This window comes from Myotis davidii, unplaced genomic scaffold, assembly GCF_000327345.1.
Source record: "Myotis davidii unplaced genomic scaffold, ASM32734v1 scaffold200, whole genome shotgun sequence".
Taxonomy (NCBI): domain Eukaryota; kingdom Metazoa; phylum Chordata; class Mammalia; order Chiroptera; family Vespertilionidae; genus Myotis; species Myotis davidii.
In genome coordinates, this window is record NW_006293700.1 from 3,045,723 (window position 1) to 3,070,160 (window position 24,438).

At 43.3% G+C, this 24,438-nt stretch overlaps 2 protein-coding genes across 3 annotated transcripts in view; one reads left to right on the top strand and one right to left on the bottom strand.

The window, feature by feature from the left end:
• TERF1 (telomeric repeat binding factor (NIMA-interacting) 1) overlaps positions 1–10,241 on the top strand; it is a 35,082-nt gene extending 24,841 nt beyond the window's left edge. The window contains exons 9-10 of one of the 2 annotated variants that reach the window (XM_015566257.1): positions 3,083–3,189; positions 7,842–10,241. In XM_015566257.1, the coding sequence (XP_015421743.1) occupies positions 3,083–3,189; positions 7,842–8,018 (284 nt within the window). In that variant the 3' untranslated portion in view covers positions 8,019–10,241. The remainder of the gene's footprint in view (positions 1–3,082; positions 3,190–7,841) is intronic. The other variant, XM_015566258.1, reaches the window with a different exon arrangement.
• A 3,092-nt stretch (positions 10,242–13,333) lies between these two features.
• The window catches only part of SBSPON (somatomedin B and thrombospondin type 1 domain containing), a 13,862-nt gene continuing 2,757 nt past the window's right edge, over positions 13,334–24,438 (bottom strand). The window contains exons 2-5 of the mRNA XM_006767360.2: positions 18,829–18,847; positions 18,558–18,735; positions 16,724–16,900; positions 13,334–15,283 (exon numbers count right to left, since the gene is read on the bottom strand). Of these exons, the coding sequence (XP_006767423.1) occupies positions 15,166–15,283; positions 16,724–16,900; positions 18,558–18,735; positions 18,829–18,847 (492 nt within the window). The 3' untranslated portion in view covers positions 13,334–15,165. The remainder of the gene's footprint in view (positions 15,284–16,723; positions 16,901–18,557; positions 18,736–18,828; positions 18,848–24,438) is intronic.

The following is a 24,438-nucleotide window of genomic DNA, read 5'->3' on the forward strand; positions in this document are numbered from 1 at the left end:
GTGTCCGGATCAGGGTGGGGGTCCCCACTGGGGTGCCTGGCCAGCCTGGATGAGGGGATGATGGCTGTTTGCAGCTGGTTACAGCCCCTTCAGGGTGGGGGTCCCCACTCGGGTGCCTGGCCAGTCTGGATGAGGGGCCAAGGGCCATTTTCAGGCTGGTGGGTGACTGAAGCTCCCAACCTCTCTTTTATTTCTTTTTTCTTTTTTATTCTGGGATTTATTTACCTTCTCTGGCTGTCACTGGAGCTGAGAGCCGTCTTTAGCTCTGAGGCTTGGCTCCAGCTCTGAGACCTCAGCTGCTAAAAGCAGGTTTCTGGGCTTTGTTTACCTTCTGTATTTGAAACTTTGTTGTGACTCCATCTTGGAGATCCCGCAGGCTGAAAGCAGGTTTCTGGGTTTTGTTTAGCTTCTATATTTGCAACATCGTTTCTTAGAGAGCAGCTGAGAGGCCAGCAGCGGCAGGCGGGGAACCTGGCTTCCTCCGTCACTGGAGCAAGCAATCCTCTCTGTTCACTTCAGCTGTCTGGATGCCGGCCACCATCTTAGTTGGCAGTTAATTTGCACATCTTGCTGATTAGCCCATGGTAAGTGTGTCGGAGCTACGGTTAATTACCATATTTCTCTTTTATTAGATAGGATATGTGTGTGTATAAATATATACATATATATATATCCTATCTAATAAAAGACAAAGGGTAATTGACTGTACCTTCGCTACACTTCCCTTTGGCTAATCAGGGCGATATGCAAATTAACCACCAACCAAGATGGCGGCCGGCAGTCATGCAGCTGAAGCGAGCAGTGATGGAGGAAACCAAGGTTCCCTGCCTGCCGTGGCCTGGCTCTGAGCGCCAAAAGCAACAACTCCAAAAGCAACAAAGTTTCAATTATAGAAGGTAAATAAATCCAAGAATAAAAAGAAAAAAAGGAAAGGCTGGGAGCTTCAGTTGCCGGCCAGCCTGAAAACGGCCCTCAGCCCCTCACCCAGGCTGGCCAGGCACCTCAGTGGGACCGCCCACCCTGATCCGGGACACCCTTCAGGGCAAACCAGCCGGTCCCCACCCATGCACCAGGCCTCTATCCTTTTTTGTCAAAGGGTAATATGCAAACTGACCCTAACAGCAGAAAGACTGGGAATGACTGGTCACTATGACACACACTGACCACCAGGGGCCAGACACTCGATGCAGGAGCTGCCCTCTTGTGGTCAGTGCGCTCCCACATGGGGGAGCTCTGCTCAGCCACAAGCCAGGCTGATGGCTGCCAGTACAGCGGTGGTGGTGGGAGCCTCTCCTGCCTCCTCAGCAGCGCTAAGGATGTCTGACTGCAACTTAGGTCTGCTCCCCACTGGCAAGTGGACGTCCCTTGAGGGCTGCCGGGCTGCCAGAGGGATGTCTGATTGCCAGCTTGGGCCCAATCCCCCGGGGAGCAGACCTAAGCCAGCAGATGGTCATCCCCTGAGGGGTCCCAGACTGCGAGAGGGCCCAGGCCGGGCTGAGGGTCACCCTCCCTCTCCCCCCCCAGTGCACAAATTTTTGTGCACCAGGCCTCTAATATATGTATGGTACCAATTTGATGGCAGGCACATAGTAGGCCTACAGTAAATATTAATTGAATAAATTAATGGCTGCTTTCATGGCCACTGTTAGCTAATATCTGTATATTGCAGTTCAAAATCATTTACACCCATAGATACTATCATTATCCTCATTTTAAAGACGGTAAAGTTAAATTTAAAGAAATGTTTGCTTCATGTTGTTTAAGTTTCAAAGTTGTTTTTCTACATCTATTGTTACAAAATGCCTAGGTATTATAATTCTAAACTAAAATAATTTGGTTCCCTTGACCTAGTTAGGTGCCTGTCTAACTACAGAAACTGCTTGGTATCAGGAAATAAGTCAGCCTTGTACATTCAGCAAGAACTGTAGGGATGCTCAGGTCCCATGGTGAACTACCTCTCCTAACACACATAATTTTAGAATAATCTTAAATTCTACAAAGAACCCTGGTGAAATTTTAATTTGAGATTGCATTGTGACAATAGATAATTTTGGAGAGAATTGACACAATTATATGAAATCTTCCTGTGCATGAACAAAAGGTGTATTTCTGTATTTAGATTCTTATGTATTTTCTTACAATGTAGGTGTACACACATATATAATAATGCTTTATGAGTTACTACGTATAGGTCCTGATTATTTTTGCTAGGTTTATCCCTAAGAATGTTACATTTTTGTTACTGTTAATATTATCTTTCAGTTCTTTTAATTAGATATTTTAACTGTTTGTTGTTAATGTACAGAAATTTTATTTAGTTTTGTTTATTGAGCTAACCATTAAATAATAGTTTATTATCTACCCATCTTGCTAAACCCTTTTAAATTCTATTTTTAGATTCTTTTCTGTATAAAAATTTTCTTACAATAATTAGTTCTATGTCTTTTCAGTTACATATACATTTCTTGTTTTACTAAACTATGAATAAGAAAGAAGGGATGAGGAAAGAGTTACACATAAAACATTGTATCAAATACTTCTTAAATATTATCCTAAGAAATTTTAACAGATGATGAAAAGGCAGGCTCTGGGAGGTGACATGACTTGTTTAAAGGCATGCAAAGTAATCAAGATTCAAAACACACCCCCTCTGATTTTCTAGTACTTATCCTTGCACTGTGCCATGCTGTTTCAAGATTTAAAGTTGGGCCCTAACCAGTTTGACTCAGTGGATAGAGCATCGGCCTGCGGACTCAAGGGTCACAGGTTCGATTCCAGTCAAGGACATGTACCTTGGTTGCGGGCACATCCCCAGTGGGGATTGTGCAGGAGGCAGCTGATTGATGTTTCTCTCTCATCGATGTTTCTAACTCTCTATCCCTCTCCCTTCCTCTCTGTAAAAAATCAATAAAATATATTTTTAAAAAAGATTCAAAGTTGGGGGGGGGGGGATTAAGCACAAAGAATTATTTCCCTTTAAAAATCGCTAAAAAATAAGAATTTTATTGTAATCTTTTAAAATGCAATTCCTCTTTTTCTTCTAATGTAAAACAATTTTTGATGGCAGTTTTTCTACTTTTAGGTAGAAGAAAGACAGAGGGAAACAGACAAGCCACTCAAAGAAACAGAATGGATGTTTTAAACAATCAGCCAAAAACTTCTAAAAATGATCGATCTAGAAAAAAACAGGTATTTGTTCATTATTTCAGAATAATACTTAATGCACAGTAAAGTCATAACTTGAATAATTGTGATTATTTCACATTGTTTCTTTTCAACTCTAAAAAAAATCATGAGTGTAAAATATTTCTTTTTGGCTGTCTCTTATTTTGCTATTTTAGTATAATTGACCAATCTGCCTATTCAAAGTTCCAAGAAAATACTTCACCCACATTTTAAAAATAGTCTTGTTGGGTATTGATAATGACATTAATTAAACTTATTGTTAATCTATCATAAAGTTAGTTCATCAGATGTAAGGTGGGACTTAAATCTACATATGTAACTTTTTATATTCATACTAGAACAGTGGTTCTCAACCTTCCTAATGCCACACCCTTTAATACAGTTCCTCATGTTGTGGTGACCCCCAGTGTCATTGTTACAAATTGAACATAATTAAAGCATAGTGATTAATCACAAAAACATATGTAATTATATATGTGTTTTCCGATGGTCTTAGGCAACCCCAGTGAAAGGGTCGTTCGACCGCCAAAGGTGTCGCGACCCACAGGTTGAGAACCGCGGTGCTAGAGTGTGGCAATGTGTCGGCCCTCCAGGGGCCTCCTGTGTTGGGGACAGGAGTACAGAGAGGAGTGGGGTAGGTCTCTGGGAGTAAGAGGGGAGGAGGGATTGGGCCTAAACCAGCAGTCAGACATCCCTCTCACAATCCTGGACCGCTGGCTCCTAATCCATCACTCACCTTGCATGCCTGCCTGTAGCCCCTAACTGCCTCTGTGTGCTGGCCTGATCACTCCTAACTGCCCCCCCTGCCAGCCTGGTCGCCCCCAACTGCCTCCCTCTGCTGGCCTGGTCACCCCTAACTGCCCACCCCCCTGGGCCTGGTTACCCCCAACTGCCCCCTCCGCTGGCCTAGTCGCCCCTAACTGCCCCCATTGCCAGCCTGGTTGCCCCCAACTTCCCCCTCCCTTCTGGCCTGGTCGCCCCACGCAGTCTGCTTGTTCAGTCATTTGGTCGTCCCTCACTAACCCCCCTGCCGGCCTGGTCATAGGCAGCCATCTTGTGAGGGTGTGAGAGTTAATTTGCATGTTACCTCTATTATATAGGACTATAGGCCCAGAGCACGAGATTCGTACACTGGTGGTGGGGGGTTCCCCTAGCCTGGCCTGCGCCCTCTCGCAGTCCCGGAGCCCTCCGGGGATGTCCGACTGATGGTGATTAGACATCCTTAGCGCTACTGCGGGGGCGAGAGAGGCTCCCACCACAGCTGTCAGCCCAGCTTCTGGCTGAGCAGTGCTCCCCCTGTGGGAGTGCACTGACCACCAGGGGGCTGCTCCTGCATTGAGCATCTGCCTCCTGGTGGTCAGTGCACATCATAGTGACCGCTTGTTACACCGTTTGATCGATTTGCATATTAGCCTTTTATTAGGCAGGATTTTCCTGATAGAGGTCCAATTTAAATAAGGTTCTTCTGTGCAAAAAAAAGAAAAGAAAAGAATATACTTTTGGTATGAAAATTTTTTATTCAGAAAGTTAATATTAGTCAGTTTTAAGACTCACTTCACTTATTTCCCTCTGAATGAATATAGTCCTGTACCATCTGTCCAGTGTCTGAAAACATTGTTTCCTGAATTGTGTCTGATTTTCTAGTTGTTTATAGCAGGTGAATAAATCTGGTCTTTGTCCTATCATTGCTGGAAATAGAAAGTGATCCTATACCTTTCTCTTACTCTTCTGTGTTAAATACGATTTTTTTTTCTTGATACTAGTAAGTTTTTTGCAAATGGTTTATATTGAGATGTTAGAGCTAGGGTCCAGTTCCAGGCTATAGGAATATCTCCTATGACTGAAGCTTATTTTGTCCTTTCTTCTCTCCCTGTGTACATAGCAAGCAATAACTACTTTTGCTTTGCTTCCTGCACATATTGCTTATCTGTGTGATTCCTTATTTAGTCTCATCACCTCTACTTTTGGAACTGTTGCAGATTGAGGGAGGCTCTTGCTGTTGCAGACCAGGGATTGAGGGTGTGCACCTCGGGATGTGTTTCTTACTTTGGAAGTGTTCACCACAGGCAGAGATCTGTTAGCAGGGTGACTGTACCCTGTTTTCTCACATACCTTTCATCAATTTCCACTGATATGTATCCCTTTCACCTGTTATGGTTCGGGTCAGAGGGGGTCTTCTAACTTTATCAGAGTTTGGGATTTTATTTCTTTCCTTGTTGTTGTTGGGTGAATTCCCAAAAGAGAATGAGGAAATGCTGAACTTATGCCACCAATAGTTTTACATATTTTTGTCTTTGATTTTTTGCACTGTGAATATGATGTTCCAAAGTGTAGTTATACTCTCTCTCTCTCTCTCTCTCTCTCTCTCTCTCTCTCTCTCTCGGCCCAGTGCACGAAATTTGTGCACTTGGAGGGGCTGAAAGTGCATATGAAGGTTTTAGCCTGGCCTGCTCCTCTTGTAGTCTGGGAGCCCTTTGGGGGATGTCCAATTGATGGCTTAGGAGCAGGCTTTAGTCATCAGTCAGACATCCTTAGTGGTGCTGCAGAGACAGGAGAGGCTCCCGCCACCGTGCTCGCCAGCCGTAAGCCCAGCTTCTGGCTGAGCGGTGCTCCCCCTGTGGGAGCACACTGGCCACCAGGGGGCAGCACCTGTGTTGAGTGCATATTAGCCTTTTATTATATAGAATGGATAGATAGATAGATAGATATACATATACACACATACACACACATTTTTTTTTTTCCTACTTTGTTTTCTCTGATCTTCCTGGACCTGTTTTGGTGTCTGTCATTAGTTTTGGGAAATTCTCAGCCATTATTACTTTAAATCTTTATTCTGTGCCTTCTCCCTTTTTTCAGTGTCCTATTATGTGTATGTTACACTTTTTGTAATTTTCCCACGGTTCTTGGCTATTCCTCTACTTATATTTATCCACCTGTTCACACGTTGTCCACTGGAGCCTTGGCATATTGATCATAATTATTTTAAATTCCCACTCTGATAATGCCAAAATTTTTGCTGTAGCTGATTCTGATGCTTTATCCCTTCAGATTGTGTTTTTCACCTTTCAGTTTTTCTTAATCATTTTTTGTTGATAGCTGGACATGTATCAAAGGAACTGAGGTAAATTGGCCTTTATTGTGAGGTTTTATATTCGTCTGGTGAAGAATTATGCTTTATTTACTATTTGCTGTAGCTATAAATGTCAGGAGCTAAAATTTTCTTGTTTTTATCTTCCTTATTGCATTTGGATTTTCCTAGAGACTTCTTCTTAGTGATGGTCCAAGGCAGCTCTTTCAGTTGAGGCAGTTGTTATACAGGAGATGAGATAATATGGTGGAAAGATGGGGGAGGGGGAAAGGAAGCATTCTGTAATTTTGTGATTGTTGTTAGTGATCCTTTGTCCTAGGCTAAGACCTTCATATGCACGTCTCAGCTTTTATTTCCCCCCTTGGGTGAAATAGGAAGGCTAGAAGGGGCTGAAGTTTGATATTTTCCTTTCCCTACAAAGAAGACTAGAGAGGAATGGAATTGAATGTTTCTACATGTCAATTTAGGCTTGGCAAATTGGTGTCTCTTGCAGGCATACTTTTGTTAATGAGAACAGAATGCTCTAAATGTATTTCAAAATGACTACTTTTCCCCTCCTCTTCACCCTGATAATCTGGTGGGAGTAAAACTCACAGAAGTTTGACACCACTAAGATTGGGACCCTAGAGTTTTTTGTTGTTGTTGTTTTAATCCTCACTCGATATTTTCCCATTGATTTTTAGTGAGAGTGGAAGAAAGAGGGAAAGACATAGAAATATCGATGTTAGAGAAACACTGATTGATTGCCTCCAGCAGGCACCCCAACTGGGCCTGGGTAGGGAGGAGCCTGCAACTGAGATAAATGCCCTGGACTGGAATCAAACCCGGGACCCTCTGGTCTGCAGGCCAGTGCTCTATCCACTGAGCCAAACTGGCTAATGCGGGACCCTAGAATTTTTTATTTGAAGCTTGTCTGTAGTGAGCCTCCATCAATTTGTTCATCACAGTTAAAAATTCCTACCAGTGCTGGCACCAGCTGTGAGCTGCTCCTAGCCAGCTGTGATTTTCTGTGTCCACTTTTGTGTCTTTCTAGTGTTCAGGGCACCAGGTTACGTTGAGTGACATTACTTCTCTGATGGATCTAAGAAGAGTTGTTAACTTTCTTGATTTTTTTTCTCTTGTTCTGAGGTCTAAATTAATATTTTTAAGTTCTTTGCATATTGATCCAAAAATTAGACATCTCTGCTTCATACTTTTAATTGATCTTTCCCTGTAGTTTTTTGGGCAACAATTTCAAATGGAGTCGGTGTTATTTATGGATATATTTGAGAAAACAGTTTTTGTCTTTGTATTCAGAACAAAATGGGATATCAACTACATAATTTTTAAAATAGCATATAGATGATATTGTCTGTCATTGTTTACGATGCCCACCTCCGCCACCCCCAAAATCTGATACCACTAGTATCTGGTTTTACTTTTTAGCTCTGTCATTCTGTAGCTCTCCGGTTTTAAGCATCTGAGCACTTATGTAAAATGAAACTAATATATTATTTGTCAGTTATACCTCATTAAAAAATATAAAGAATTGTTTCTCTGAATAACTTTAATTTTTTATCAAAAGGCATGGCTTTGGGAAGAAGACAAGAATCTGAGATCTGGCGTGAGGAAATACGGAGAGGGAAACTGGTCTAAAATACTATTACATTATAAATTCAACAATCGAACAAGTGTTATGTTAAAAGACAGATGGAGGACTATGAAGAAGCTAAAATTGATTTGCTCAGACAGTGATGACTGAATGTGTAAAAGTTGATGATGAAAGGACAATTACATTTTTTTTTTGACAATTACATATTTTGATCATCACGTTTTATTTGAAACTTGGTGGTCATTAATCTGTGTTAACATTTTTGTTTAAAGCATTTAGTATTTTTATTTAAGATCCTTTTTACTTGGATTAAATGTAAAAAACCTTGATGCTTTCACTACCTCACCCCCAAATCCTGTACCAGTAAAAAAAGATGAAAACATAGAGAAAAAATATATTTCTGTTAACCTGTTCTGTGTTTGTCTGCTGACTTCAACTCCTCCAGAACATTCACTTGAAGGTGAAGTTTCTAAATCAGTGAATAATAATGGGCCTTTCACGTAAGAGGTATTGACTTGATTTATGGCCTTGATATAGTAATTACTAAGACATTTGTTTATAGAATGATACAAAGTAATCTGGGTTTTAACATACTTAAATTTTCCTTTCAGTAATTTTATATAAAAGAAAAATCTTAAATAGTAATACCCATAGGACAAGATTTGCTTCATGTCTCATTTAGGTATATTTGACTTTTGTTCCAATGTTAAAACTTTAACAAAGATGGTTTTAAGTAAAGTTATTTATAACCTGGTGTCATAAATATTTCTCTGATATTTTTGTTTAATATATCAACAGTGTGCCTAAATAATGTTCTGTAAATTCTTACATTGATGTTAACCACGATCATTTTTACATGTATGATAAATACTAAACAAGGTCATACATACTTTACTAGACAGTTTTGAGTTTTCACCAACATTTAATTCTTTAGAGAATTTAGTAAAAAATTAATATAGTTATTTAGCATTTTGAGTTACATGTGCTTTATTTAACAAGTGAAAATAGTGAAGGATATGCATAAAAAGTTAAATGATAGTATTTTGTAATCTGTATTTCATTTCTTATTGCATTATACATGACTTTCCCATTGTTCCTGAAGTTGTTATCCTATACAGAGAGTGAACAGAAATGTGGGTGATTACTCTGTGCTTCCTGGCTTGATCTATTTTTTAAGACTGGTTACTGTCACTGTGTTTATTGCAGACATTTTGTTACGTCATTCAGTAGCTCTCCGATTTTAAGCATCTGAGCACTTATGTAAAATGGAAGTAAGTGCCAAAGCAGGCAGCATGAGCCAACGTGGACCTGTAAGTCAGCTTCCTCATTTCAAACATGCTGTAAATAAATCTAGGTCGCTAAGTAATCTTTTAAAACAGATTGCTATCAATTCTATAGTGTGGTATTTTCTTATTTAGAAAGAGCTAGGTTAGAGTTGATTAAAACAGATTTTTATCATATAACTTTTGGAAGCAAAAAGGGAGAGCAAAATAAATGATAATGTATTTTTTAATTTTGTCATCTTAAATCTGAATCTTCTGAATTACTTTTTTAAATTGAAATTTTTGTTGAGATTATTGTAGATTCGCATGTAGTTGTAAGAAATAATACAAAGAGGTCCCATGTACACTTGTTCCAGGTTCCCCAAATATTTTTTTCCATATCTTTTTTGTTGAAAGTATCCCAATATAAACTTTTCTAAAACTACAGTATATTACTTGGTGTAGCTTGACAGGGCAGCGCAGACCCTGTACTAAGAATTGTGGTGGTGTCTTTTGACCTGTGTGGTGGTTTAATTCAGAGATTTGCCTTTGTTTTGCCCATTCTGAATTCTCAGCCTTAAAAAAATATTACCTACAGCTGCCTGGGGATAGGGACAGCAGAGGAGGCAGGCAGCAGACAGGCTGGAAATCCTGAGAGGACGATTCATGGGATGAGGGCTTTGAAGGACTGGAGTGAACCAGAAAATCTAGGCCATGCACATGCCCAGAACTGGACAGTCTCAGAAAACACCTGAGAGCTTTCTAGGCTTCCACCAGTGAAGTATCTTTGGGCGTCTCGTATGCTGGAGGTGAAGTGAAGGCTACAGCACAGGTGGTAAGTAGCCTGGCTAAGCAGTGAACGAGCACCCCAACTTGGAGCTAATCTGCAAAGGCAGAATGTCTTGTTTTTCTTTCTGACTTGAGGCATTCAAGGAAATTAAATGAATTACTCTATGTATTCTTGGCTATTTTTTCTTTCACTCAACATATATATATTATATGTAGCTTGTTCATTTTCATTTCTGTACAGTAACACATATCAGTTATTTACCTATTACGCTGTTGAGCATTTGAGTTGTGGGAATAAATAAAGACCAAAAATAAGAGCAAATAGGCTGTTTACTCCGCTTTTTTTTTTTTAATTTATTGGGGTGACATTGCTTAATAAAATTATATAGGTTTCAGGTGTGTAATTCTATAATACATCATCTGTATATTGTAATGTGTGTTCACCGCTCCAAGTCAAGTCTTGCATCACCATCTATCCCCCCTTTACCCTTTTCTATCTCCCCAGTACCCCTTTCCCTCTGGTAATCACCATACTGTTGTCTGAGTTTTGGGTGTTTTTGCTTAACCCTTCACCTTTCACCCAACCCTCCTCCCCTCTGACAGCTGTCAGTCTGTTCTCTGTACTTATGTGTATGTTTCTATTTTGTTAGCTTATTTGTTCATTAGATTCCACATAAGTGAAATTATATGGTACTTGTCTCTGACTGGCTTATTTCAATTCAGCATGATGCTCTTCAGGTCCATCCATGCTGTCACAAAAGGTAAGATTTCCTCCCTTTTTTACGGCCCAGTAGTATTCCATTGTGTAAATGTATCACGTGGTACTCAGAGCTTTCTATAGCAAGGGAGTCAGTCACCATCATTTGTGTTTGGCGGGGACTTGGGCAGGCAGAGTTTTATAGTGGGAAAGCTTTAGAGTGACAAGGAGAGAGCAGGCCGGCCCTGGCTAGGGGTCACTGGCATGAGAAAGCTGGAAACTGGCCAGCTAGCAGCGGCATCCTGTGTGATTGTTTTGGAGAACATATTTGGCTTTCTCTGATTGGTTCTGATAGTGGGGAAAAGAATAGGAATGTTGGCAGCCATTGACAAAGTCCTGACTGTCGGTGGATTGCAGTACAGGTTTGCTTTGGCGTCCTCAACTGGTTGCTGCAGAGTTTGTGGGTCAGAGTTTGTTGTCATACGAAGGTCTAATAGTGTCTGTTTATATTCAGTCTCTCAGAGTTGTTTTCAGTTATTGCTGTGATGACTTTCTGATTTACATGCAGTGTGATATTAAGCATATTAACTCTTAAACTGAAAAGTTAGCTATGATATTGAAACCATGAGCCCTGGCCAGTGTTGCTCAGTTGGTTGAGCACCATCCCATGCACCAAGAGGTAGCCCGTTCTATTCCCAGTCAGGGCACATGCCAGGGTTGTGGGCTTGATCCCCAGTAGGGGGCATGCAGGAGGCAGTAGATTGATGTTTCTCTCCTCCCTCTCAAATCAATTAAAAAATAGTTAATGGTGTAAGCCAAGGGTGGGCAAACTTTTCCTGTAAAGAGCCAGGTACAATATTTTAGGCTTTGTGGTCTGTTCCGTCTGTCAGCTCTGCTTGGAATTAGCCATATATGTGAGTGGGCATGACTGTGTTCCCATAAAACTGTATTTATAAAAACAGCCAGCAAGATTTAGCCTAAAGTTTGCTGACTCTTGCCTTTGAGTTCTAGGCCTTAAATTTCATACATTTGTCTCTCAGGGTGAGGATTTTTTAAAAATTCACCTTGATTGGTGCTCAGTGGGACCTCTCCATCCTAGGAAGAATGGCTCTCACCTCTGATTCCGCTTTCTTTTCTACACATTCTAAAGGGGATAGTCCCTCAGTTCTGATTATTCATCAGTGGAATCCTGTTTGTTTTCAGTCTTCAAAATCTCTGGGCTGATTTTCACACCACCTTCCTCCTGTAATGTCAGTGGGACTTGGGGGAGGAGAGAGGGTAAATGTGTATGTCCAGCTGTCGCCTTGACCTAGCAATTTCATTTCTGTATCAATATGCTCTTCACCAGATTGCTTACACCTCAGAATGGCCAGGTCTTTGCTTTCTAAATCAACTTGCAGTTACATGTATGAACCATCACTAGAATATCTTCAGAGGGCCGAACCAGGTTTATTTTGCATCGTGTTTGCACATACCTAGACAAGATGGCTGATTAAAATTTTCATTCCGGAGTAGAACTAAACAATTTATTTCTTGGGTTGCGGGCTCGGTCCCCCAGTGGATGGCATGCATGAGGCAGCCGATCAGTAATTCTCTGATGTTTTTTCTCTCCCTCACCTTTGCTCTCTGAAATCAATAAAAAATTATTTTTTAAAAAAATGGGTGTTAGATTTTGCCGAATGCTTTTTCTATGTCTATTGATATGGTCATGTGATTTTTGTCTTTCAATTTATATATGTGATGTAGCACGTTTATTGACTTGTGAATTTTGTACCAGCCTTGCATCCCTGGAATAAATCCCACTGGGTCATGGTGTATGACATTTTTAACACATTGCTGGCTCCTATTATTTTGTTGAGGATTTTAGCATTTATGTTCATCAGGTATATTGGCCTGTATTTCTCTTTCTTTGTAGTGTCTTTATCTGATTTTGGAATTAGGATAATGCTGGCCTCATAAAAAGAGCTTGGAAGTGTCCCTTCCTCTTGGATTTTTTTAAAAATATGTTTTATTGATTTTTTACAGAGAGGAAGGGAGAGGGACAGAGAGTCAGAACATCGATGAGAGAAAAGCATTGATCAGCTGCCTCCTGCACACCCCCCACCGGGGATGTGCCCGCAACCAAGGCACACGCCCCCGACCGGAACCGAACCCTGGACCCCTCAGTCCCCAAGCCAACGCTCCATCCAGTGAACCAAATTGGTCAGGGCCCTCTTGGATTTTTTGGAGTAGTTTGAGGAGGATAGGTGTTAATTGTTCTTTGAAAGTTTGGTAAAACTCCCCTGCTTCTATTTCATCAGTTATTATTGGTCTATTTAGGTTTTCTGGTTCTTCCTGATTCAGTTTTAGGAGATTGTATTTTTTTAAGAATTTGTCCATTTCATCCACATTGTCAGCTTGTTGGCATATAGTTCATAGTAATTTTTTTACAATCCTTCGTATTTCTGTGGTGTTGGTTATTATTTTACCACTTTCGTTTCTGATTTTATTTAGGTCCTCTCTGTTTCTTGATGAGTCTAATTTTCTCTTTTAAATGATCCAGAGTTCTTTTCCCCTTCCTGAGTGTGGGTGTATTTATTTTTGTTCAAGTTACTTTCCACCTGCACTTTTGAAAATCAGTCCATTAATATTAAGTAGCCCTAGGGACCGTAAATCATTGCAGAGTGCCTGTGGACAGGCCCCTAACTCTAAGGTACTCATTTAAAAAGGATACCAAAGAGGTCTTAAATACTTTAATCTTTAACTTTGAAAATAAAAATTTTCCTTCATTAATCACTTTGACTACATGTTTCAGTTCTGACCTCATTTCTTGGGCTTTGCAAGAATTAATAATAGTTTTGAAATGCTTGTTAATAGTTAAGTCTAGCCGATGAAATTTTTCTCAGGAATAGAAATTACAAAAATATACTACAAGATGAAAGTAATTAATGGCTATGCATTAAAAACTAAATGTATAAGGTAAAAATTTGATTTTATGCATTTTAAATATGCTAAATGTTATGACATAGTGAACCTTAACTACATCATAGCTTTATTGCTGTTAGTCATCATAGTGTCAATTCCGAAGGTTGTTTTGGTGAACTTTTGTTCATTCTCTGACCAGCCCAGAAAATTTGGGTATTTTCTAATCAAACAAGTAAAGAGCTTTTTAAAATGTGAACACAGTTTATTTACTGGTATAAAAATTTTAAGTAACATTGAAAATTACCCAGGTATATTTTCAAAAACCTTGCTTGACAAATGTTAGAAATGATCATAAAATGTTAATACTGAACTCTTAACCTTGAGACATAATTTCTGAAGAATTTAATTTACCACAAAAATAACGTAGATGGTTAAATGAATATTTAGTCAAGAAATTGAATACTCTCCACATTAAAATTAAATATTTGCCATCTCTATTAAGCTTGTAATTGTCATTCTGTCATTACATGGTAAGTACAGAGAAATATGTAAATCATTTGCTAGTGTATAATATTTTATACAAATGAATTTCATACAGTTTAAGTTTTTCAAAGAAAATATCCTGGATTTAAGATTTGTTAAAAAAGAAAATGAAAAGGGCTGTGCTTTTACAGCACAGTCTTTGGCATAATCTGGCTTTCCATCAAAGCCGAGTTCTGTATGAGAAGCCGGATTTGGTTCAGTGGCGACTTGAAGAATCACTTGGCATTCCAGATGCTTAAGCACTTTGTCTCACTGATTCTCCAATCATAAGACTAATAATACTCTATGTGTACCAGGCCAAAGGATCTATTCCTCTGCCTTCCACTCCAAACATAAGACAATGACTATGATATGCTGTAGAAAATAAGTAGTGAGTTCACTTCAACTAAATTTGACTCAAAGATGATTTTGGTCAGTTTCAGGCTTTAGCAGTAATCTTAGATTCTAATGATGGTAGAATTGTCATAATTGTTTCAGTCATTGGTGTCAAAATTTATCATGAAAAGTATAATATTTAAAGGAACTCATTGATCTTTTCAATTAACTAGTTCTTCAAAATAAGTATTTTTAGCAGAGCTATTGGATTATTACAAAATGCTTGCTATATCTTAAATAGCTTGTCTTGTAGAAAATTATCTGTGACCTTTTGCTTGAAATTAGTCATTTCATAGTTTGTATAAGAACATATAAGAAATGTGAGAGTGTACATATATCTATACATTTTTTGAAAATTACAGAAAAGGAAGGAAAAATGCAAGATTCAAAGCATGGATACCCTAATATGACAGCTTACCAACAAATGGACCATGTTGTAGTAATTCTAGTGCAAACAGATGTATTTTGTGTTGCATGGGCCACCTGTTGAATGAGAAGACTATGTGGGAGGTCAAGGACACAAAACCACAGGACACTTCAGGGTGAGTCCTCAACTGAGTGCTGTGTTTCTTGAAAATTAGCACCTAAATTATCTTTCTCCTTCGGGTGTGGCAACGACATGTCTCAGGATCTCGGCCACACCATTTTTGAAGGTTTATGAAGCATTAAACATGACTTGATAGTATTTAGCCTGTTTACAAACAGACTGAGATATTTACCTCGCGGTCTATATAAATATAAAACTGTGCACAGCTGGACAAGAACATTGGTCTACTCGCCGAACTTTTTTCCAAGTTCCTTGACATCGAGGGTTGCCAATTGCTTGCCAGTGGAGAATCTGATTTCTGAAACAATACTTTGAAAATGTTAGTTACACCTAAAGCAAACTAAAAATTCTAACTTACAAAAATATATACCAGTTTAAAAAAATCATACATGGAGTTTTGAAGTACATCGTAAATTGAAATTTTTAAAAATGATTGCAAACTGAGTCTCCCTTCTTTGGGTTCTATTGAAACAAATTACCAATTACCCTCATTTGAGGTCGCTGCTTAATTTACTTGACTTGAGTATATAAAGTGCCACATAGAGGAAAGCGGCTTCCTGGGTCATGTATGTTTAAATTAGAGGGGTCTGAACCAAATCATCTCTTGTAATCCTTTCCAACTCTGATTCCATAATGAAAAAATAATGGGAGAAGTAGAAAGAGTAAAGCCACTGGAACCTCAGCCAGGGTTTAAGGTACTTTATGGGTACAAATTAAATTAGAAATTCATTTCAAGTCAAAATATGGATGAGGTATTTAGAAAAAGTAATAAGTCTAAATATTAAGTTTTTCTTTCATATGAATTCCTTACTCACTTTACTGTTCATATGGTATACTCAATAATACAGAGGCTGTTAGGCACAAGTGACTAATAAAAGAAAATTCAAGTTATTAAGCCTTAAAACATACTTTGGGAATAATGAGTAACTAGAAAGGTCCATATTTTACTTTCTAATCTGTATTTTTACCAGTTCCATCTGACATACTTAAAAACCATGATCCGTGCCCAGCACTTCTCTTAATTACAAATAGTGTTATCAGATTTAACTGATAAATGAGTTATAGGACTGGCACAGCTTTTCAAGATGGTGAAATGTGTTCATGGGTCAATTCTTTAGGACAATCTGTAGGTTTATGACCCCGAAAAGCTGAGCCCACCACTACCATCTCAAATCATGATCTCATGACTACACTAAGTGGTTCTGAACCTGCTGTGGGAATGAACCATCTGGGCAGGGGTCAGCGATCTACAACCCGTGGGCCAAATCCAGGCCAACCCTCACTTTTCTGTAGACGTTTTGAAAGAGCTGATGAAATTCAAATTTCAGTGCCCACTAACAGTAATATTAGAACAAAGCCCAGCTCATCAGTTTACATACTGTGTCTGGCTGCTTTTATGCTATGGTGCAGAGTTGAGTAGTTGTGACAGAGAACATGTGGCCCCTACAGAAAATACTCGCTGATCCCCAACCTAGGAGATTGTTAAAAATCCACCCCTAAAGGTGCAGATTCAGGCAGGGCTCAGAAATCTGCATATTTTAAGTCACCACCCTAAGGCATTTAAGTTCTTTGGACCAATGGGGTTTTGGTAATCACTGAGGAGCTGGGCCTGGACTCAGGAGAGTCCCCCCACTCACACCTGATGTGCTCTGTGCCGGTCATCTGTCATCCGAGGACAGATCTCTCCGAATGAGTAACAAGTCCTTCAGCCCCTTTTCCCCCCCGCCCCCCCGCTTACCCGTCGGAGTCCAGGCCATCTCCAGAACAGCGCAGGCTTGCAGAGTTCATGGCTGGAGGCTGACAGTCCACACACACTGTGAACCCCTCTCGCAGGTACTGCATCCATCGCGTCAGAGGGCGGTTTTCCCTGGCGCAGTGGTGGGTCAATGACTCGGTCTTGAACTCCATGCAGTACCTAGAGCAGAAAAAGGAACCACTTCACTCGCTCCGGAAGTGGCTTAGCCCTATAGGAAGCCTGTCGTCGGGGGACGCCTGACCGCCTGGAGCAGGCAGAGCTGCACAGGTCCCACACTGGTCAGCGTGCCCCGTGCGGTTCTCATTCACTGGGCTGTAACAACTGCTTTAAACCTAGACTCTTCATCCATGACTGGATTACCTGGTCACCATGGGTCTGCAGAAATCCGGATAGCCTGTATCCTGTCTGGCCTGACCTCTAAGCTGTGTATAAAAGCACGTCAGTGGGAAAATCGCCCTTGATAAGTTTGCTGACATTTTAAGGAATTATATCAATTGAACAAGAACTTGCTTGAGCCTAAGAACATGTGAGTCCCAAGAAGGCTTGTCCTTGACGTCCAGTAGGCGAGCACCGGTCCCTCAGACACCCCCAGGGCCCTCCCTACACCCCACCCAGCTCACCTGCACAGTCTGGGGTAATGACCGGAGTTTTGACTTGAAGTCAAACATCCAAGTTATACTGGACATCACAGATAAAAGGAAATGAGAAGCCGAGTCTTGTCGGTGACTGAGGCTAGTGTCACCTGACACCACGCTTGGAAAACTCACTATGACTAGAATGAGGGCCCCAGACATGGGCGAATGTTTCAGAGCCTTGTTCTTAAAAGCAACACAATTTTATTCTTTGGGGAAATAAAGCAGAGTAACAACCCTGAATGTTGCCTTTTAGGTTCTAACTATGCTAAAATGGGCTAGTGGCTAGTGTTTTGTCCACAGAGTTATGAGCTGTAAGCGGTTAGATGGAAAGTGTTTGGAGCATCTGCTTCAAAGATCTCTAGCCTGGCAGGTGTGGTTCAGTGGTTGAGCGTCAACCCATGAACCAGGAGGTCACGGTTCGAATCCCGGTTGGGACATGCAGGAGGCAGCCAATCAATGATATTCTCATCATTGATGTTTCTATCCCTTTCCCTTCCTCTCTCTGAAATCAACAGAAATACATATTTTTTTAAAGATATCTAACAACGGCGGGTGCCATTCATTAGGTACCTTAAGTACTGAGGGAGGAAAGTATGGTGCAGCTCCTATCAACTCCAGACAGCTCAACCCGCCACCTCTTCAATGATGTTCACTAAGTTCTCATAAGAGCCCCACGTGGTAGGTACTGATAGCCTCTTCTTTCAAGAAAAGGCTGGGGTGACGGGCGAGCGGCAGTAGGGATTTGAACGTGCAGCCACCTGGTGTCCTACTCTGACAGCAGGAGCATGGACTCTGAGTGAGCACGGACGTTCCTCCCAGCCTGTGCCATGAGTCTTCCTAGAAACCCCCCGAGTTCCAGCCTGGGCCACCTGCAAGTTCCCCAAAGAGGAGGTGCTGCGGTCCATGGTCCCAGAGAGACTAAGAGGAGCAGCCTTCATGTGACTGACCGGGATATCACCCCGTTTTTATATAGCGCATTTCTGGGGGGGTCAGACCTCAGAAAGATGCAGCTTTAAAGTCCAACAAAAACGGAGGGGACAAGTGCTTTCCCAACTCCGAGGTAGAGTCCTTTTTGCCCAAAGGCACTGAACCAGTAACAGGAAACCCCAGCACACCACGTGGACTTGGGTGGGCTGAGGACCATACAAGTGAGAAGACAACTTGAAAGAAAATCAAATTACCCGGCATCCTGGGTGTCTGTCGGCCACTGCGGGGAGGCAACTTGTCTTGTTCTCTCCTTGTTGAATGCAGAGGTAGTTATGAAGGCAGGGACTGGAAAACAGGAGGACAGTGAACACCTGAGGCCTGCAGTACTCGAGGCGACACTTCCTAAACTTGGCCTCAAACCTGTCCACAGCCCTCATTTCTCAAGCCGAAGGCCTGTGGTCAGGGTCCCCACACCCGTTCGATACAGATCTGTGGACACACCCGACTGGGGAGGGGGCTGCAGACCTTGGATAAGCAGGCTTGTCTGCAGAATAACAACATGGAAAGGGAACGGCCAGTAGGAACAGCCCAGGGGAAATTAAAGAACAATGCAGGCGGGGATTAACCAAGGAAAAAGTGAGATAATGAAGGGAGAGAGTATTTTTACAGATGAAACATAGAGATAAAATGGGAAAGATCAGAAGAATAAAGTAAAAGAATGAAGGGGGAGAGAGAAGGAAGGAAAGAAGACAGGAGTGAAAAGGGATGGAAGGAAGGAAGAAAAAAGGACGACCAGAGAGAGGAAATGAGAAAGAGGAAAAACAGAAGAAGCAAAGGAAGGAAGTGTGAGTGCTTCCCACATCTGGTAACCACAGCCTGGAAGCTTTACTGCCAACCGCACAGCTCAGGTGTGGCTGCCAGTGCAGCCTTCTCCCCGTGCCCTCCCCTCCCCCCCTCACTTCTCCCCCACTCTACCCCAACCCTGACGCTCTGAGTGGGAGAAGAGAAAATGAGCCAAGAATTCTTCCCACCTCTGTTCCTTCTGTTAGCTTATTTGTGTTTCCTATTTCATCTCTAAGCCCAGGGCAGCACCTGCCCCTCTAGGTAGCACCTGCAGATAACCACCGATTCCACTCTGCTGTCAACGCAAGGAAAACTGTGGCCCTTACACACTCAGTGTGTGTGCAAGGGGTCAGTGAGAGAATGAATGAAGTCACCACATTGCCACCAAGGAGTCCTTCCCCAGGGTCTTCTGCTGTACTGAGCCTTGCAGCTGAAATGCTCAACAGCCCTTCCTCCCTTTCATTTCAGAAACAGGACCAACCCAGGAGGAGTAGGTACCGGCTGATGTTGGCGTGTGGGTACCAACGTCATCATCGACATGAGCAAAACGGCACAATTGGGTACCAGGGGCAAAACTGATGCTTCAAGCCTACATGTTCGCTTTACCTGGCACCTTCTGGCCACAAGGTGGCAGCCCTATTCTGTTCTAGATTTTCTTAGTGAGGAGTCACTTCTAAATTCCTAGGGAATGTAAGACCAGAGTGGCCAGAACCTGGCCGCCACTTGCCCCAAGAGCTGTAGGTATTACTCCTGTCTCCGTGGCTGGTGCTTGATCGCTCCAGCAGAAAGGTCTCTATGTTGCACAAGCCCCAGAGCCCCAGCTGCATGGTGCTTCCTTGCTGCACTAACACTTAATTTTTTTTCCAAAGAGAAAGCAACACGTGTTATAATGTGACTGTAGCTTTTAAACTCCCAAATCCACAGACAGAAAGAAGTGAATGCACATATGTCAGGATCCTTCTCCGTTTGTCTTAGACCAAATCCTCAGAAACAGACATCTGAAGGGTTTCGGTTTTTCCACAGGCTGTTTTCACTTCTGTTCTGATGAATTTGTGTGTTTATTTGCTAAGTGGCGAATGTGTAGCTTCCTACCAAGCAAACTAACAGTTTCAGGGTGTGTTTCTTTACTCAAAACATCTACTTCTAATTTGCGCTGCGTACATTACCACAAAGTCCAAAGGCACAAGCACTAATGGGAGGCTCAGGAACAGAGGGGCTAGGACGTGGAGGGCAAGGCTAGGACTCCAGTTTCTAATACAAAATCCCAAGAAAAGCTTTAGCAATGATAAAAATAAAAGCTAACAAGGACGTACTGCTAAGTTTCTGGGCACAACACGAGGCACTTTTCCTGGGTTAGCTCATTTGCTTCTCAGCACCCTCTGAGATCCTAATTGTTCCCATTTCACAGATGAGATCGTGGTGCAGAGAAGGTAAGAAATGTGTTCACGGCTTGTGTTTAAACAGGGCGGTACCAGGCCCTGTCTCCAAACCATACTCATCTTCGCGGTCTCTATTATAACGCAGATCACAAGTTGCACTGTCTTATAAAGCATATTTCCCAGAAAGCATTTACATTCTGCTTCACTTTCCCTCTCTGTCCCTGATCACTGTCTGTATGGGAAGTGACCTAAGGGAGGACAGGGGAGAATTTTAGCCCTTGCGCTCTGAGACCCCTTGGGCCAGGGGAGGGGTGGGGGCTGTGGCCCAGGAGCTGGGGCTGCTCATATTGGGCGCCGATGAACGTCTGTCGTGGGACAGCACCTTGGACGTCTAACCTCCTTGCTTAGGAAGAGCTCTCGCATTTAGTGTCACGTCACCCATCTTCACAGAGGCTTTGTAAAGAGGTGTCCTACGGTTTTCTCACCACAGAACTGAGGCTGCCCTGGCTGTGTGGCTCAGCTGTTGGGCATCGTCCCGTGCACCCACCAAGTGGTTGCCAGTTCGATTCCCAGTCAGGGCCCATGCCCAGGTTGGGGTCTTGATCTCCAGTAGGGAGCCTGCAGGAGGCAGCTGGCATAAATGTTTCTCTCTTCCTCTCCCTTCCTCCCTAAAAATCAATAAAAATTTTAAGAAATTGAAAAGATGAGGCTCACAGAAGTTAAAGGGAAAATAAATAGTAAATGACTGAGCAAGGGCCCCAGCACAGAAGGTGGCTTCTGGTTTTGTAAGACCCACTGCCATGGTCAGTGCCAAGCCCCTGTGGATAGACCCATGATAAACGGTGGCCGGTAACCCCGGACGCTGGGCCCTGTGTCCTGTGTGTCCTACCCCCCCGGCCCAACTGACAGGGTGCCTCCCCTCCCAAGAGTGCTCAGCAAGGAGCCAGGTGGCCTGCAGGTCTCTGAACCAGCACCATAATCTGCCCCGCAAATCTCATTGTCATTTCTGAGGGGGGGTAAGTAATTTAGAAATTATTTTTGCCTCCTGTCCCACTTCTTATGTGTGGAAGTCCGTCACTGGGTGCCCAGAACAAAGACTCAGTCAACGCCAGTTCCTCCTGCTCTGGCCTTCCTGGCAATAGCATTCGAACCTCATAGATTCTTGGTGACCAGGCTCTGGCCAACTTCCCTGGCATCCCACCAGCCTACCATTGTTGGCTTTTACAACAACTTCCACTCCTAATAGCGTGGCCCCGCACATACTCCCTTTGAACATGAAAGTAAATTTGCTCTGAGAATTTCATAAAGCCCTCGGACACAGTGGGGTGTCACGGCGGCAGGCTCAGAACCCCTGGCCTGTAGATTTAGGTAAAAACAGAATAGAAAGGAAATTTGGCCAACGGCACCGGCCTGGAAGCACAGTTTCACATGCACATTCACCTCCCTGCAGGAGGAAAACACATACGGAACTGTCGGTGTGTGCAATGGATACGATCGTGTGGCTTTTGGGTTTGTTTTTAGGATAAACAGAGTCAAAATATGCATTGAATGAAACAGGAAAAATGCAGTAGCTACTTCATCATAAGATCATGTCGGTGATTGCGATGTATTCACTGGCCTCACGAGGCCTTTGTATTTCTACTTAGCGGTAACCAGAATCTGTAGTTGCAATTTTAACTCTAATGATAATGGTTAACAGCAAAACAATACCAAGTGTGGGGGCTGGGGGGCACAGGATTTAGAGTCGCGAGACCCAGGTTTGAATTCTGTGGCCCTTCGCCGATGCTGTCACCTCTCTGAGCTCCCATGTCCTGTGCAAACCAAGGATAATGACAGGCAGGACAGCGGCCTCCCCAAAGATGTCCCCGCCCTGACCCCCAGTACTGTGCATACGTCAGGTCCCAGGGCAATGAGGAGTTAAGGTGCTGGTCCGTCGATCCTAAAATAGGGAGATTCTCCTGAATTGTCCAGGGAGCTGGGCCCGTGTAATCATAGGGGTCCTTAAAAGTGGAAGAAAGAGAGGGGAGTCCTAGGCAGATGCCACACTAGAGGAGAGGGGTACAGGGTAACTGTTGCTGTGGAGACGGAAGCAGGGCAGTGGACGATGGGAAAGGCACACCTGTGTGCCCCGTGAGGCCCCATCTGGCTTCTGACTTCAGTAACCAGAGGATGCCTTTCAGCTGCTGGAGTCACCAAGTTTGTGGCGCTTTCATCTCTGACTTTCTGGGCACTGACCAAGGTGAGCCAACCACACAGGGGTGGTTTTCTCCAATGTCTCCTCTGAGTGCCTTGCCATTCAGAGAGGCTGAGAAGTCCCCTCCCTCTCCCCCTCTCCTCTGCAAGAAAAACCCGACCCCACCTTCTACGTTCTGCTTGCAGATCCCCTCAGTTAAGTATCCAAGTTCATCGCTTACAAGTAGTGCTTTCCACATAACTGCAGGTCACAGTCCCACTGAGCCTTCTGCCCCTAATGGCAGGGACCCCTTTGCACCAGGAAACGATCCTCCTCCCCACCCCTCTTCCGCACCACCCCAGAAAGCAGCACAGCTCCTGACTGGCTCGGGTTGAGCCCAGCGAGCCTGGTTGGATCATTCCCGCACTGCAGAGGTAAAGGTGCATTACTGTGAGCCACTGCGTTAGTGGTAATTGGGTTCAGCCGAGGTAGAAAGCGCATTCCCTCTCTTACAGGATCGCTTTGGAGACTGAATCAATACTGGCTACAAACACTCTTTGCCACACAAATGGGAGGGGCCAGTGTGCCATGTAAGAGGGCTCCTGCCCTGCGAACCCGAGGTCTGGGAGGGAGGGGAAGGACACCCACCCAGGTGACCACGCAGCAGGGCTGAGCTGCAGGTAGAGGTGAGCGCTCCCTCCCCAACCTGCACATCCATTGGTCGTGCCACTCACCACCCCGAGCTCTAACTGCCTGTGGTGTAGTTGTCACTCAAGTTGGCACCTCCGCACCCAGCACAGCACTCAGGGAGTCTTAGTAAAACACGCAAATGAAGGCACAGGCACTGGGGTGAAACTGGGCCTGGGGGTGAGGAATTTGAAGACCCCACCCCCTTGGATTTTCACATCATCTCATTTCCCTATTGTGTTCCCCAACAGTCCATCATATTCCAACGTGATTTCCCCAGAACACTAGTGACTTAGTGAGATGCCCCTTGGGAAAAGGGGTCATTTAGTCAAGTAAAGTGGAGGAAAATCCCTTATCACCTCCCTCTTGTGGGATGAAAATGCGTTTAGCATAATAAAGAGAGGTTCTCTGGTAGAGAAAATGGTCTGATTTACCCACATTTCCCTGATGCAGCCCCTTCAGCTACCCATCCAGCTTCGAGGCAGAGGCCTGGGGGAACCGTGGGCCCATGCTTGGGCCAGAGCTGTGGTCCTGGAACTTGGGTGCGCCACACCATCCCCTGGAGGCCTCATGACAACGCAGGGCTGGGCCTGGCCCCAGTGATTGTGGGTCTGGGTGGGGCCGAAGAACCTGCATTTCCAACAGCTTCCCAGGTGGGGGCGAGGTCCAGGACCACACCGTAGGAACCACCAGACTGGCATGTTGGAGGTGTCCTGTCCTCCCTGACCAGCTGTGGCAGGATCAATTCCAAGACATCCCAATAGGAAGTGAACGCTGGAGACATTCACCATTCACAATGTGGGGCAAATCAGACCATTTTCTCTACCAAAGAACCTCTATGGTGCTAAGTGCACTTTCATTCTGCAGGAGGTAAAGAAATGGGGCGGCGGCTTTTCCTGACAGGTTTTTAAGCCGCTCAGGCCCGAGAACAGCTTCCTCCTCAGCCTTTTCTGCAGAGTGATGGGCGGGATGTGGCTCGGTCCTATTTGGTTTCTGCGAGCACCAAACGCTTTCCCTGTGAGCCTCAGAGGACCATGTGCCATGGCAGCCCCC